General features: G+C 45.7%; 2 protein-coding genes across 3 annotated transcripts in view; one reads left to right on the top strand and one right to left on the bottom strand.

The window, feature by feature from the left end:
* LOC141112986 (uncharacterized) overlaps positions 1-16,938 on the top strand; it is a 53,418-nt gene extending 36,480 nt beyond the window's left edge. The window contains exon 2 of the mRNA XM_073606062.1: positions 16,439-16,938. Coding sequence (XP_073462163.1) covers positions 16,439-16,821 — 383 coding nt within the window. The 3' untranslated portion in view covers positions 16,822-16,938. The remainder of the gene's footprint in view (positions 1-16,438) is intronic.
* The window catches only part of TSPAN4 (tetraspanin 4), a 2,224,117-nt gene that overhangs the window by 2,198,837 nt on the left and 7,628 nt on the right, over positions 1-17,652 (bottom strand). The window lies entirely within an intron of this gene.

The raw sequence follows: 17,652 nt of genomic DNA, 5'->3' as shown, positions 1-17,652 counted from the left end.
CACTTTATTACAGGAAATTAGCAGATGTCATTGCCCCTTACATAACTAATATGTATAACTCAGTTAAGAATGGCCGCTCATTTACATCTAATATGCTGACTGCCAACGTAGTAATGATCCCTAAACCTGACAGGGATCATTCATCGTGGGCTAACTTCCGGCCAATTTCGCTAATCAACATTGATATGAAAATTTTAACCAAAATCCTGGCCAACCGCCTCAACTCCTTCCTACCACACTTAATAAAAAAAGATCAAGTGGGTTTTGTCCCAAGACGACAGGCTGGAGACGCTATAAGACGCCTCCTTCAAATACAGCATATTGTCCATAACAGGTCCCTAGAAACAATGTTTTTGTCATTAGACATCGACAAAGCTTTTGACACGCTGTCATGGCCCTATTTGACACAGGTACTTAAATGTTATGGATTTGGTACCTCCTTTATGCGGTGGGTGTCTGCAATTTATGACTCTCCCCAGGCCAAGGTGAAATATTACGGGTTTGAATCAACTATCTTCCCTATAACTAGCCAGGGCTGCCCACTCTCCCCACTTTTATTTATCCTGGCACTGGAACCCTTAGCGCAGGCCATCTGATCTCACCCCGACATAGTGGGGGTGGAGGTGGCAGGCACTCCGCATAAGTTGTCACTATTTGCGGATGACATCCTGCTGACCATCACCAAACCATTAATTTCTCTCCCGAATTTGCTTTCACTCTTAGACACTTTTGCTACCTTTTCAGGCCTATCAGTTAACTCTACTAAGTCTAGAGCAATGTCTATCAACTTATCCCCCACAATCCACATTCCCCTTCCAATGGTTGGAAGCGCTACCCTATCTTGGGATCCGGCTCACTCCAAAATACACTGATCTATACCAAGCCAATTACCCATCACTGTTTCATAAACTGACGGCCATGCTTGACTCTTGGTCCACCCTTCCATTATCCTGGTTCGGGAGGATTGCGACCATTCGTATGACATATCTTCCGAAGCTACTATACTACTTTCGGGTCTTACCGGTTCAGGTCCCTTCATATGTCAAAATCATGCAATTTATTTGGGGCTCCATAAAACCTAGGATTAACCGGTAGGTGTTATATGCTCACAAGATCAATGGTGGCCTTTCAGTACCCAACCTGCACGCCTATTATACGGCTGCGGCTATTGCCCCATTATCTCATCTTCATGAAAAGCAGCAATTGCCATTATGGGCCACTATTGATCTGGTGGATACATATCCGATACCATTAGCCTCCCTTCCTTGGCTCCCTCCAGCCCACCGCCCGACCACTATCGGCCCGTGCCTAGCCCACTCTCTTCGCTTATGGGACTCCGTTAAATATTTGGCGGGCTTGATCTCTTTGCACCTTCCCTTGTTGCGCCTTTTTCATTGTCCACTATTTCCCCCAGGCCGAGATAATGTATTACAATTTTCGTGGTGGATTGAGAATGATTTTATTGATGTCCACTCTATGCTTACTCCCACTAAGATAATCCCATTTGCAGCCCTGCGCTCCTCTCACAATATCCCCCTTAGGGAGCACTACAGCCATGTACAAATTTCCCATTTCCTCCACACCCTCAAAAAAACTCAACCCACCCCCTACATGTTAACTCCCTTTGAAAGTCTTTGCAGATCGTGACCCCAGTCCTCGGGCGTGATTTCCTTAATATATGCGGCCATAATATGCTCCAAAAGACCACCCCTGCGACCTTACCACCTTCAGTGGGAGGCGGAATTGGGGAAGAGATTGGACCCTGAGGACTGGCAGGTCATTACTATCACACTGTCCAAATGCTCCAAAAACATACTTTTTTTTTGGAAAACGCTTATAAGGTTTTGTATAGATGGTATTACACTCCAGCCAGATTGGCCTCGACGCGTTTCGTCGTCGAGAGGACTCCACTGCCGCCATTATTTTACACACAACTATTTTTAACTACTCAAATGTAAGTGGTTTTTCTTTTATTAAAAAGTTTTCCTACGACGAAACGCGTCGGTAGGACTCCACTGCCGCCATTATTTTACACACAAGCGCTTTTTTAACTACTCAAATGTAAGTGTTTTTCTTTTATTAAAAAGTTTTCCTTGTTTACGGAATTACACTATGTGGCCCCTTTTTTTTTTATCCTTTATGGGCCATTTCCTTGGATGTATAACCACCCTTATGGAGAAGACACTCCCGTGAAGGCTCCTAGGACCTCATCCCTTGCTGGTTACCAAGGCTTTCCCTCTATTGCCGGGGGGCAATACAAGCTGGTTTGACCCATAGAGCGTATGCTGTTTTGGGTTCAAACTTTCCGGTAAGCCTCCATTCACTCCGGTGGCGGTATCTTCACATTTCCCCAATCCTATGCATATGACACTCCCGTGAAGGCTCATAGGACCTCATCCTTTGCTGGTTACCAAGGCTTTCCCCCTGTTGCCTGTGGGCAATACAAGCTGGTTTGACCCATAGAGCGTATGCTGTTTTGGGTTCAAACTTTCCGGTAGGCCTCCATTCACTCCGGTGGTGGTATCTTCACATTTTTCCATTCCTATGCACATGGTGATCATGATGGCTTCACGTCAAGATGGACTGTGATTCACTATTACGCATGATGGACATTTAGAAAATATCAGAGATTTTCTTAATTACTATTTTTTTATTTTTACCTAACCCTTTAGCGCTACACTTTGTTACACTTGTTGTTTATAGCAAAATTTCTATTTGCTGTGTTAGCTGCTTATATTACTGAGCAAGCGCAAAGTTTTTGTTGTTTTTTTTTAACCTGATCCAGTCAGCATGGATGCGGAAGATCCCACTGCTGCTCCTCTTGACGGATGCTGAAAGGCCGTTCGACAGAGTGAGCTGGTCTTTCCTATTTGAAACCCTCAGATATATAGCCTTGAAAGAACACATGATGACCTGGATATGTGCTATCTATTCCTGCCCATTGGCTCAGGTCAAGGTCAACGGATACCTCTCCAACATTTCAGATAGCAAATGGGACAAGGCAGGGCTGTCCTTTGTCACCCCTAATTTTTATCCTTGTCCCTTGAACCGTTCCTTTGCCTTATCAGAGACAAACACAAATATCGAGGGCCTTCGCCTGAACGCCACCCTGTCCCCAAAAATAGCGGTGTTTGCAGATGAGCTACACTTTTTTTTTTTTTTTTTTTTGACCAAGCCCCTAGTATCTATTCCAAACTTGCTTAAGGAACTAAGGACGTATGAGGGGTTGTCACTGTTTCGCATCAACTATCAGAAATCGGAAGCGCTTGATGTCAACCTGCCACCCTCCTTAACCGCACTGCTCCTGGTAGATTTTCATTTTAAATGGGCTACATCCCATATTAAGTACCTTGTGATCCTGCTGAATGGCAAGATGGAGGATATCTTCCAACTCAATTTCCCCCCTTTTCTGACAGCCATAAAGAATGACCTGCAGGAATGTCAGCATGGCCTATTCACCTGGTTTGGACGTTGTGGCATAGTGAAAATGAACGTTCTGCCTAGACTCCTATACCATTTTCAAGCACTTCCCATACAGGTTCCTACCGCCTTCTTGAAAGCGGTAAATAGAGTGATAACCCACTTTGTGTGGGCTCGCAAGCCCCCACGGTTGGCAAAAATGGTTCTCCGACTTCCAAAGTTGAAGGGCGATATAGCCCTGCCGGACGGCATTCTCTACCACACAGCATGTCATCTAACCCATATATTAGACTGGTGCCGACACGACACCCTAAAACAATGGGTACAATTAGAAAACTACACAACGGGGCTCCACCTGGAATCGTTGCCTTGGTGTCAGCAGCACTTGCTGAAACGGGTCTCAGCCCACCCTACAGTGGCGGTGACAATTCAGACTGCTTGGAAGGTTTTCCATGACTTGTCTATTGCGCCGCTCCTGTCCCCATTCACCTCTGTAGTGGGCAACCTGGCTTTCAGTCTGGGACTTAAGGACCCTAGATTCCAGGACCTGAAACTAGTTGAGAAGTCACAGGCCAGGCACTTTCTCATTAATGGACAATGGAAAAGCAGGCAGCAAATCATGGACGACCTAGTATTGAGGGGACTCTCTTTCTGGTAAAGGTACAGTTGTCCCACTATATTAGCTCATTTCCCTCACCCGACGCATTCGGGAGGCAATTGACTCCCTTTGAATTGCTCAGTCTCAATCGGTCATCATTGAGACACGCGATCTCTCTGGCATACCGACTACTGGTGTCCTCCCCACTGGACTCTAGGCCTCCTTATATTGATCGGTGGGAGTGCGAGCTGGGACTAAAATTCACAGAGAAACAAGTCAAGTGGGTCATCCTTTTCTTTCATAAGACTTCCATCTGTGCAAGACACCAGGAAGCGGGATATAAAAAGGTACTGTCTCGTTGGTACTACACGCCGGAAAAGATTCACAAGATGTTCCCCCAGAGCACGGACCTGTGTTGGAGATGCGGGGAGGAGGATGGAACGCTCAGAGTTCCGAGTAAGAACTATAGGAAATCAATACTACCATTCCTGCTCACTGCAGCAAAAAGCTGCATCCCACTGAGCTGTAGGCAGACAACCTCCGTCGGCGGCCGTCTGGTTGAAAAGAGTAGCGGACATACACGCAATTGAGGACTTGGTGGCCATGGAAAAAGGCCGAAACAAGAAATTCTCCAAAAAATGGTTCCACTGGCACAAATTCATCTACTCTGAGGAGTATGGACAGCTAGTAAACCGACCCCCTTGAAGGGGGTTGACTCTGAAAACTCCCCAGACGGACTGGGTGTGACTGGATAGGGGTATTAATTATCCCCCTCCTTTTTTTTCTTTTCCTCTTTCTTTCTCTCTTCCTAGCCCTCCTCATCCCTCTTTCCGTCCTTACTTTCTTTCATCCATTCTCCATTTCCCTGCTCCCCACTTTATTATTTTCTCCATCCAACGTCAGCACATCGGATGCTGTGATCGTGACGTCAGTCAGTACCAGCACAAATTCCCCACCAATTCCCTCAAAAACGGCGAATGTTGCAAAAAAAGGGGCCATGCAGGGTGCGGAGGACTCCTGTTTCTTAGAAACATATCGCGACTCCATCCCGCTGGGAGATTTTCCATATTGTATTCTCATAACACTAATATATGCACAGGGATGCTCATGCTCTCTGAAGAGACATTGGTTTTCTATGCAGAATTGTGACTAATTTTGCACTCTCTAGCTTTAGTAAATAAACCTCTTAGTGTCGGTGTGTTTTAGGTAGGATAAAAAAAAGCAAAAATGCCCACTACTGTTTCTGGGCTGTACTACAGGTACAAACTACATCAAAAACAAAGAAAAAACTGCGCTATAATCGGATTGAAAAGTGCATAGAACCTCAATATATGCAAATACATCAAATCGCATCAAACAGTATATATATATATATATATATATATATATATATATATATATATATATATTATCAAAGTCCGTGGATAAAAGAAAGAAGAGAAAAAGGTCTAATGAAAAATCCCCCAACAGTTCTCTGTGGAAGTCTGATGGAAAATAGAAATACAACACACCAAACTGTGATCCTCCACCACCAAAAATATGCGCTTACCAGATGGTAAATGTAAACAGGCACATCTCAGGATTGCATCCAGATTGGACAGCTAGCACTGACACACTCCTCTAGATACCCAGCGGATGGTAAGCGTCTCATACGTGTGGAGGCTGGATCCAGAGTCCTGTCATCGGTAACCCTCTGTGCAGCGTACCTCCACTCATACACCAACCCGAATTACAGGGCATAGGGGTAAAGAGCCCAATCAAACTGCATCATCATTATTATTATTATTATTATAATACAGGATTTATATAGCGCCGACAGTTTACTCAGCGCTTTACAACTTGAGGGTAGACAGTAGAAATACAATACACTTTAATACAGCAGGAATCAGAGGGCCCTGCTCGTTAGAACTTACAATCTATGAGGGAGGGTCAAGAGATACAAGAGATAACTGTGGGGGTTGTGTCAATGGAGAAAAAAAAATGTACAGTTGTTAGGTGGGGGCCAGATAGGCTTCTCTGAAGAGATGAGTTTTCAGGGATCGGCTGAAAGTGGACAAAATAGGAGATTATCGGACATTTTGGGGTAGAGCATTCCAGTGGATAGGAGAGGCTCGGGAGAAGTCCTGTAGGTGTGAATGGGATGAGGTGACAAGGAAGCTAGAGAGCAGTAGTTCTTGGGAGGAGCGGAGAGAACGATTAGGTTTGTATTTTGAGACCAGGTTAGTGATGTAGCTGGGGCCAGGTGGTGGATGGCTTTGTAAGTTGTTAGTATCTTGAATTTAATAAGTTGATTGAGTGGCAGCCAATAAAGGGATTGTCAGAGAAGGGTAGCGGACGCCGAGCAGTTTGTAAGGTGAATAAACGTGTAATAGTGAATGGCTTCTCTTTATACACGTGCAAAAATGTCTCAGAAAAAATAATTAATACATTTATGATTGCTCAAACAAATATATCATTCAAAAAGTTCAAAACCGCTCAAATTCTTTTACAGATGATTCCACTCCAACAGCATGTGAGAAATAAAATCCGTGTTCCACATAATATTCGTGACTTTTCACCCAAAGTGACAACAAACTGCGCTCACCAGATGGACCTGGTCAGCAAGTGACCATAAGACATGAAGTACCTCCTCGAATCCTGGAAACCATTCAACGATCTTTTTCCAATCAATCAATCGTTCACATTTATGGTGAACTTGGTCGAATGAGCCCGGAAACAGCCAGATCAAATCTTTGTTATCTATCCTCCGCTCCAATCTCCCACATCGAAAATCAAGCTCCACCAAAAAGAGCCAGGGAAGGCAGATATAGTGTAGTATTGTTTGTTTATTGTTAAAAAATGTCACTTACAATATTTCCAGCAGGGGAGTGCATCAATATATCGGAAACACCTAGTGCGGTGGAAGTCCGTTCAGACATCGCTATCTGACCAGCGGTGTATGCTAAACATTAGGCAACCCCCCAGTGGAAGTGACGTAGAGTGTGTGTCAGACCTAGCTTCTATGCATTTTGCATTCCAGCACGTGTCATCATCACTTCCTGATGATGATGCCCATAAGTGCCGCCTCATCAGTTAAGGAGAAAAATTACTTATTTACAAAATTTACTGACAGAAACTTTTTTTCCCCCCCAAATTTTTGGTCTTTTTTCTGTAAAAAATAAAAAACCCAGCAGTGATTAAATACCACTAAAAGAAAGCTCTATTTGTGTGAAGAAAATTATTAAAAATTAATTTGGGTACAGTTCTGCATGACCGCGCAATTGTCATTCAAAGTGTGACAGCGCTGAAAGCTGAAAAATGTCCAGGGCAGGAAGGGGGTTAAAGTGCCCTGCATTGAAGTGGTTAAAACAGGCTCAGACAAGATGTTAGCTAAAGTGTTAACTTGCTGTCTTTTTTTAGCAAAAATGTAATGGAAGTGTTCCATTTTTTTAAAATGATTATGCTGAGATTCTTGGTTGTGGCACAGCAATTAATGCATATTTTATGGGTAGAAGGATGGTGGCACATGTGTGTCATACACACAGCAAGTTGAGTCAGGTTTTAAATAACCATGCCCTTTAAACCCCTCCCACTAATAACACAGTTTGGCCACACCCATTCTTCAATGCAGCTTAGCAAGCTGTATTATTACTCTTCTTGGGGGGGGCTAAAAAGTGCTCCAGGCACAGGCGTGTGCACAGGGTGTGCTGGGTGTGCCTGGGCACACCCTAATGTGTGTCTGGAAATCTGCTGTAAGATGCTGCAAGAGACTGTATCGGGAGCTGCCTGTGAGACAGTTTTGCATTGAGCAGTCAGGGAGGCATGTAAGAGCCGCTTAGTGCTTTAAACTGTAATGTAATGTAATGTCACTGCTTGCAGATAGGAGCTGTCAAAACTCGGGTATGATGTCGGGGGTGGGCGGGACCAAAGAGCTAGCCTATCAAACACGCTGATGTCGGGCTGGGCGGGCTGCTCCCTGTATGTGGCTCCGCCCCCTTTCTATCGGCTATTTAACATCAGCCAATGATTGGGCTGCTTAAAAAAGAGGGCGGAGCCATATACACGGAGTGGCCCGCCCAGCCCCTATTCCTTTGGCTGGTGTTTGATAGCTGATAGAAAGGGGCGGAGCCACACACGGAGCGGCCCGCCCAGCCCCTATCCCGTTAGTTAGCTGTTCGGTCCCACCCACCCCTGACATCAGCTTCAAGTTCTGACAGCTCCTCTCTTCAAGCAGTAACATTAGATTACATTACATTTTCACACACTGAGCGGCTCTTACATGCCTAGCTGTCTGCTCAATGGGAAACTTCAACTCTCCTAGATCAGTGCCAATTGGTGCCGCCTATCAATGCCCATCAGTGCCACCTGTCAGTGCCAATCAGTGCCCACCAGTGCCACCTGTCAGTGCCCATCAGTGCCACATGTCAGTGCCAATCAGTGCCCACCAGTGTCACCTGTCAGTGCCCACCAGTGCCACCTGTCAGTGCCCACCAGTGCCACCTGTCAGTGCCCACCAGTGCCACCTGTCAATCTGTGCCACCTGTCAGACAATCCGTGCCACCTGTCAGACAATCCGTGCCACCTGTCAGACAATCCGTGCCACCTGTCAGACAATCCGTGCCACCTGTCAGTGCCCACCAGTGCCACCTGTCAGTGCCCACCAGTGCCACCTGTCAATCTGTGCCACCTGTCAGACAATCCGTGCCACCTGTCAGACAATCCGTGCCACCTGTCAGTGCCAATCAGTGATGCCAGTCAGTGCCAACCAATGCCACCTATCAGTGCCAATCAGTGCCCAACAGTGCTTCCAACCAGTGCTGCCGATCAGTGCCCATCAGTGCTACCTATCAGTACCCATCAGTTTTCCTATCAGTGTCAATCAGTGTCCATTCATGCTGTCAATGAGTGCCCATCAGTGCTGCCTATCAGTGCCAACCAATGCCATAAATCAGTGCCGCCTATCAGTGCCCACCTGTGCTGCCAATCAGTTAAGCCTATTAGTGTCAACCAATGCCACCTATCAGTGCTGCCAATCAGTGTTGCCTAGCAGTGCCATCTATCAGTGACAATCAGTGCCACCTATCAGTGCTGCCTATCAGTGCCATTCAGTGCTGCCAATTAGTACCAATCAGTGCCACCATGCAGTGCCTATCAGTGCTGCCAATCAGTGCTGCAACCAGTACCACCTATCAGTGCTGCCAATCAGTGTCACCTATCAGTACCAACCAGTGCTGGCTATCAGTGCCTATGAGTGCTGCCTATCAGTGCTTCTATTCAGTGCCCATCAGTGCACTGAGTGCAGGGATGGGCAGTTGAACTCAGCAGCTAGGCACATTGTCTATGGGGGCTGGCCTGGTGGGGCACAACTGAAATCCATCTGTTTAATGCCACATGCCGATCTTTAGTATAATACCTAATCACCACACTACTATTTACAATAAACTACTAGAGGTAAATTAAAAAAGTGTCAGTAAAAGGTATGCCACTAAGCACTGTGTGTTCCCACACCACAAAAAAAAATGCAGTGCTAACTTACTAATCAATAACTTGACAATAATTATGGAACCCTCTAATGTATGGAAATCTCAATAAACGTCAATATTACCACAATACCGGTTATATGTAACATCACATATAATACACATCAAACTGAAAAAATAAATAAAAAATGAAACTTAGCAGGGATGGTGGAAACCTCTCCTACAGATATTTGCCATACAGATTAACTACAAGTGCAATAATTCCAGTGATATGTGATTTTCACATGTAATACACATCAAAATGATAATAAGACATCTTTCTTTTTTTTAACTTAGCAGGGATGGTGGAAACCCCTCTACAGATAATTGCAATACAAATTAACTTCAAGTGCAACAACCGTTTAGTTGGGAGGTTCACACCATTACAGCACTTTGGAATTTTTATTGTTTAGTTTGTTACACTTAATTTTATATGTTTTAGTTACTATTATAATGTGAATTTTTGCGCTTGAAGTTAATTTTCCACCACCCCTGCTCAGTCCATATCTTTATGGACCTTGTTTGTGCACTGGTGTGCAGTCATGTTAGAACAGGAAGGGGCCATCCACAAACTGTTCCCACAACGTTGGGAGCATAAAATTATCCAAAATGTCTCGGTATGCTGATGTCTTAAGAGTTCCCTTCACTGGAACTAAGGGGCCAAGCCCAACCCCTGAAAAACAACCCCACACCATAATCCCCCTCCACCAAATGATTTGGACCAGTGCACAAAGCAAAGTCCATAAAGACATGGATGAGCGAGTTTGGGTTCGAGGAACTTGACTGGCCTTCACATTAAAGTGGAGACTGCGAGCCAGGCCTTCTCATCAAACATGAGGGCCTGGCCTCACAAATGCTCTTCTGGAAGAATGGTCAAACATTCCCATAGACACACTCCTAAACCTTGTGGACAGTCTTCCCAGAAGAGTTGAAGCTGTTATAGCTGCAAAGGGTGGGCCAACTCAATATTGAACCCTACCGACTAAGACTGGGATGCCATTAAAGTTCAAGTGTGTGTAAAGGCAGGCGTCCCAATACATCTGGTAATACAGTGTATATGTATATGTGTATATATATATATATATATATATATATATATATATATATATATATATATATATATATATACGCATGTGTGTTTGAGCTTTGGGGTGCACACCCTAATGCAATAGGCTGCGCATGCCTATGGCTCCAGGTCATATAAAATCCTAAGAACACTTCTGTAGCCAATAATAGGTATTATGTAAACTCCATGTGGAAAAACATGGGCAGTCCTCCAAAATGTCATGAGTAGCCAATTTAGAAACTACAGCATTGTATAGATTTTTAAAAAATATTGATAATAATGAAATACTAGGGTTGTCCCGATACTGATAATAGTATCAGTATCAGCATCGATACTGAGCATTTGCTCGAGTACTTGTACTCGGGCAAATGCTCCTGATGCTTGACTCGATACCTGGACAGTCAGCAGTGATCGGTGCGTGGGGGAGTTACAAGCTTCTCCCCCAGCGGCTTTCAGCTGCTTTCGTGAAATTTACACAGCGGTGATCGGTGCTTGTAACTCTCCCACACACGATCACCGCTGGCTGTCACTGCATCTTCCTCCATGCCCTCTCCGCTTTGCTGTCCCCCTCCGTTCTTCCTCTATGCCACCTCCGTTCTGCTGTCCCCCTCCGTTCTTCCTCCATGCCCCCTCCGTTCTGCTGTCCCCCTCCGTTCTTCCTCCATGCCCCCTCCGTTCTTCCTCCATGGCCCCTCCGTTCTGCTGTCCCCCTCCGTTCTTCCTCCATGCCCCCTCTGTTCTGCTGTCCCCCTCCGTTCTTCCTCCGTGTCCCCCTCCGTTCTGCTTTCCCCCTCCGTTCTGCTTCTGTCCCCCTCCGTTCTTCCTCCGTGTCCCCCTCCGTTCTGCTGTCCCCCTCCATTCTTCCTCCGTGTCCCCCTCCGTTCTGCTGTCCCTCTTCACGTACTCTTCCTTTTCTGTATGGACAGAGTCAGCTGACTCTGTCCATTCACATAACTGAAACATTTTAACCTCCTGTGATTACGATGTCTCAGTTTATGAATTGAGAGGAGCCGCTGTCTTCTCTCCATTCATTTTCAGTGCAGCTGAAGCTGCAGAGAAAGGGACTAGGAAATCTCTCTCTGTCTCAAGGGGGTGATATCAGGGGTCTGTTAAGACCCCTGATATCTCACCAAAGCCCCCCAACAGGGCTGATTAAAAAAAAAAAAAAGTATTGCAATAAATAATGAAAAAAATATTTTTATAAAAAAATAATAAAAATGTAAATAAAAAACACACAGACTTAAAAAAAAAGAAAGCATTGTAAAAAACAAAAAAAACAAAACCAAAATAAAAACACTGTCACGTGACATTAAAAAAAAAGTATTGGTAATCGGTATCAGCGAGTACTTGATAAAAAGTATCGGTACTTGTACTCGGTCCTAAAAAAGTGGTATCAGGACAACCCTATGAAATACAATATTTATGTGGCACTTAGGCCCCTTTCACACTTATACGACTTCAAAGTTGCGCGATTTTGCCGCGATTTGCCACGATTTTACCGCGATTTGGGAGCAGTACTACTTTGTACGACTTTGCCACATTTTTGGCATTAACAAATGAAAACATACAGTAGTTGGTATGAATCATAAGAGGGAACTCCACGCCAAGTTTTAAATAAATAAACTGGCGTGGGTTCCCCCCCAGGGGCATACCAGGCCCTTAGGTCTGGTATGGATTGTAAGGGGAACCCCCTACGCCGAAAAATCGGCGTGGGGTCCCCCCAAAATCCATACCAGACCCTTATCCGAGCACGCAGCCCGGCCGGTCAGGAATGGGGGTGGGGACGGGCGAGCGCCCCCCCCCCCTCCTGGACCGCACCAGGCCGCATGCCCTCAACATGGGGGGGTCGGTGCTTTGGGGCATGGGGGGCGCCCTGCAGCCCCCCCACCCCAAAGCACCTTGTCCCCATGTTGATGAGGACAAGGGCCTCTTCCCGACAACCCTGGCCGTTGGTTGTCGGGGTCTGCGGGCGGGGGGCTTATCGGAATCCGGGAGCCCCCTTTAATAAGGGGGCCCCCAGCCCCCCACCCTATGTGAATGAGTATGAGGTACATGGTACCCCTACCCATTCACCTAGGCAAAAAAGTGTCAATAAAAAACACAGTACACAGGTCTTTAAAGTAATTAGGCAGCTCCGGGGTCTTCTTCCGACTTCGGGGGTCCTCTTCCGACTTCGGGGGTCTCTCCGGCGTCTTCTCCCGGTGTCCTGATCTTCTGCCGGCTCCTCCGCTATCTTCTGCAGCTCAATTGCTAGCGGTGGCCCGGACTTCTGCCTTCTGCCTTCTTCTTTTCTTCCAGAGATGTTGACACGACGCTCTCTCCAGCTGCAATGGTCTCTGAACGCTCCGCAACGGACTTATATAGGCGGTGACCCCGCCCAATTATGCCGTCACAGTCCCTGGGCATGCTGGGACTGTGATGTTTTAGGAGGCGTGGTCACCGGGTGATGACCACGCCCACTTATGATGGCACAGTCCCAGCATGCCCCGGGACAGTGACCTCATAAGGGGGCGGGGTCACCGCCTATATAAGTCCATTGCGGAGCGTTCAGAGACCATTCCAGCTGGAGAGAGCGTCGTGTCAACATCTCTGGAAGAAAAGAAGAAGGCAGAAGGCAGAAGTCCGGGCCACCGCTAGCAACTGAGCTGCAGAAGATAGCGGAGGAGCCGGCAGAAGATCAGGACACCGGGAGGAGACGCCGGAGAGACCCCCGAAGTCGGAAGAGGACCCCCGAAGTCGGAAGAAGACCCCGGAGCTGCCTAATAAATTACTTTAAAAACCTGTGTACTGTGTTTTTTATTGACACTTTTTTGCATAGGTGAATGGGTAGGGGTACCATGTACCCCATACTCATTCACATAGGGAGGGGGGGCCGGGACCTGGGGGCCCCCTTATTAAAGGGGGCTCCCGGATTCCGATAAGCCCCCGCCCGCAGACCCTGACAACCAACGGCCAGGGTTGTCGGGAAGAGGCCCTTGTCCTCATCAACATGGGGACAAGGTGCTTTGGGGTGGGGGGTGCCCCCCATGCCCCAAAGCACCCCCCCCCCATGTTGAGGGCATGCAGCCTGGTATGGTCCAGGAGGGGGGGGGGGGCGCTCGCTCGTCCCCACCCCCATTCCTGACCGGCCGGGCTACGTGCTCGGATAAGGGTCTGGTATGGATTTTGGGGGGGACCCCACGCCGATTTTTCGGCGTAAGGGGTTCCCCTTAGATCCATACCAGACCTAAGGGCCTGGTATGCCCCGGGGGGGAACCCACGCCGGTTTTTTCATTTAAAACTGGCGCGGCGTTCCCCCTCAGGATTCAGCTGTCAGCACTGCCTGTCGCTCATCGCGAAAGGAAAAAAAAGTTTTCCTTTCCCGATCAGCGAGCCAGGCTTGTGCTTACAAAGTTGTACTGAAGTCATGTCTATATTATTCAGGCACGATTTGCATGCTACTTCAGGGTTTAACATTGAGGTCTATGGAGTACAACTCGCATAGAAGTTGGACCAAAGTAGTGCAGGGACTACTTTCAAGTCGGCACGACTTAAAGTCGTGCCAATATGAATGGTAGTCATTGAAAATCATGGAGAATGACTTGTCATACGATTTTGCAGTACAAAATCGTGGGACAAGTCGTATAAGTGTGAAAGGGGCCTTAGGCTGTGTTTAAAGTGTAAGGCCCCTTTCACACAGGCGGACCATTCAGATCCGCCTGTCAGTTTTTTTAGGCAGATCTGAACGGTCGCTCCATACAGCTCTAAGGAGCGTCGGATGTCAGCGGTGACATGTCCGCTGTCATCCGATCCGCAAAATCCAGACGAATGGATGTCCTATTTTCCATTTGTCTGGCTGATCGGATGAAAACGCACAGGCGGTCCGTAATCATTCGATCCCCCCATAGGGGAGAGCGGACTCTCTGACAGGTCTGTCCCTGCACAGAGTGCAGAGATGGACTTGTCATCTGCCGTCTCAGCGGAGATCAACGGAGCGATCCCCGCTGAGAAAGTGGAGTAGTGAAAATGGACAGCCCCGTGTGAAAGGGGCCTAAAAGGAAATCAGCTACACCAGGTAAACCACAGCAAACATGGTATTGGTATATCAAAAAATAATAAAAGTGTAGCGCTATATTACACATCCACAAACGTGTATATCACATTACATTAGTGCATATATAAAGTGAATGTATATGACCGAAAATGTGGATAATATCAGATAATTGTACAATTAAACAGTGTTGAACACAAGGAGGATTATATGAAACAGTGAAAATACTTTGTTAGTAAATATACCAGTGACTAGTAATAAAGTGCCCGTGCTGGTTCTATGAACTAAACACGAATAAAAAACATAAAACATAACAGTCCATTTTATGTACATAAAAATTATGTGAAAAAATATGTTTTTCTTTTGGTGAGAAAAAAGTCACAAAAAGTTTATGGGGGTAATGGGTGCCCAGAGATGGAAAAAAACTCCCAAATTCACAGATGGATGATTTCACCAGGTCTATCGGATAGGTAGAAAATGAAGAGACCACAGGTGTGCAGAGATTTTACATCAGTGCCGGGGCCATCACCAGGAGTAGAGGAGGCTTACCGAAGCAATATGACCTGAAATGGCGTACGCCAAACAAGTCGGAAAGGCTTAATAACCCATGTTTATGAGGGGTGCGTCAGGTCAGATGTCATCAGCCCTTAGTGGAGACAAAGGTAACAGCACGGCTTCCTCACCCATGGACGATCCAGTATAAGCCAAACGTATTTTTCATTTGATTGCAGGGATCTCAGATTGTGCCCAAAGCACTCCTCCACCAACTGTCAGGGGTTCACTCTAAGTGTAGAGCTTTAAGGACATCGCCACGCGCTTTTCCTTTGTTTAAGGGCTGGTTTTGCCCATTTTTATTCAAAAGAATGTTAAACAAATACAGTAAATTCCCTGGCAGGTGTATTCAGCATTCCAGTTCTGCTACAGAAATAAAGGACATTCAGCTCGCTTGGCTAATAACCGCAGCTCTCCTGCTTAGGCCTTGTGCTTTAGGCCTTGGTCTGTCTCCCACAGACCGGACACTCAACAACTCCGTGCTTATAGCTAGCAGCTTTGTGCTGCACTGGCCCCCACCTCTCATCCACCTAGATATAAATATGTCCTTTGGGGAGATGTTGGAGATGGTCGACATAATGAAGAGGGCCGACTATGATGGAAAGTATGGACCTTACCCCAACCCCAATGTCCGAAAGGCCAAGATAATGGCGAAAGTGGTCAAAAGTCTGCACTGGAATTTCGGGGTACGTCGATCAAAAGATCAGCTCAGGAAGCGGTGGTCGGACCTGAAATTAAGAGAGCACGAGCAGTACAGAAAGATCCGGAGAGTGCTGCAAAAAAGTAAAGTAGTTGTGCTGTGTTCCTATTCTTTTTGTGTGTATTACATTCATGCTGTTCCATGTGCTTTACTTAACTGTTATCCAGTTTAAAAATTTTTTCGGCCTATAAAACACCATTGTTTTGGCCATATGCATTTGCCCACATTTTTTTAGGGCCTACTTGTCTGAAAATAAGTTGGTTGTGTAGATGAGGACACTCAGCAGCTGTTTAGACATCTGGATGCTGGAGCACTAGTGTAGGCCACAAGAACACCCTTTTTATTAGGGGGCCCACACAGGTGCTCCAGTGTATACTATAGGGGTGTCTCCATCTGTGAAGCTTGTACAAAACAGGTAAAGTATTGAAGCTTGACAAAGGACACTAAAAATTCTACATCTTGGAACTCTGCCAAAATAGACAATTGTACCCCACTTCCAAGCTATGTTTCATATTTATAGTTCTTCCCTCAAATATCTGTGTGCTAAGTATACCATTTTTTTTTTTTTACACAGGGGAGAAAAGACTCGGAGGACACCCCTCATCCGAGGAGACCAGAGACCATCTACCTCTGGAAGAAGGGGAAATCCAACCAAGACAAGAAGAGCAGGAGGAGGAAGACGTGGTGGAAATTGGCACCACAACAGGTGAGTGTCTGCGACCACAGGCTCAGGTAAGAGATGGATGCCGGCATATTTATAATACATGTTTTTTTTTGGTTCCTATCTTTTTAGGTGATCGTGATGTTGTGGATCCAGATCCTTTCACCTCGGAAAGTGCACAGATCCTGATTGGGGAGATCATGGGGTGTAATAGGGACTTGGAAATCATCAAGAAAAACATCAATGATGTTCTTCAAAAAAATAAGAACATCATTGATGTTTTGGGGAGAGTTTAAAACCCCTCCAAATCCCTTTGTTCTTTGGTGTGCTACATTTTTAACATTTTTTGTTAAATAGTAGAAAAGCCAAATTTTGAAGAGGCACACAGTGTGTCAACATGTGCTATCTGCCATCACGGGAGATCAATGGAGGCGTTTTGGGGGTGCAACCCCTTCCTCAATAATAAAGTAGCTGAGAGGAAGGGGTTGCTCCCCCAAAACACGTCCCTTGATCCCCCGTGATGGCAGCTAGCACATGTTGACATTTGGCTATTTTCCGGGGGTGACTTCACCCCATCTGAACGCAATATCAAACCCAGTTTGTAAATACTCATGTCTGATATTGCCTTCAAGTTCTACCAAATGTGAACTTTGTAAGTTCAAGATTTGTGTCTTTCTTGTTGGTTTTAAACATGCCTGTTTTATCTTAAATGGACATTTCTACTTTTTCTAATGCGACCCCAAAAATTGTTATACAACAAACATGGTTTGTTTTAAAAACCTTTTCTAAATGCACATGTGATTGTGCAGGTATTAAAAAGATTGTTAATCAAGAATGTGTGGATTATTGTCTCAACGCTACAACACTTTTACTTTTGTGGTGCTCTAATTGCTGCTTTCTATGACAATGGGTGTTATTTCCTAAGGGCAAATCCACTTTGCACTACAAGTGCACTTGTAGTGCAAAGTGTCTTTGCCTTTAGTAAATAACACCCAACAGTGCTTTGTAAGGTTACACAATCATGCCATTTTCAGGACTCAACACATTTCTGTCAGGGTCAGCTAAAACAAACACAAGCAGTAAATGTCACCAAAGATTTGCTTAATTTTTTTTTTTTTAATTTGAAA

Source organism: Aquarana catesbeiana, linkage group LG11, assembly GCF_042186555.1.
Source record: "Aquarana catesbeiana isolate 2022-GZ linkage group LG11, ASM4218655v1, whole genome shotgun sequence".
NCBI classification, from domain to species: Eukaryota; Metazoa; Chordata; class Amphibia; order Anura; family Ranidae; genus Aquarana; species Aquarana catesbeiana.
This window is presented reverse-complemented; position numbering and strand designations above follow the sequence as displayed.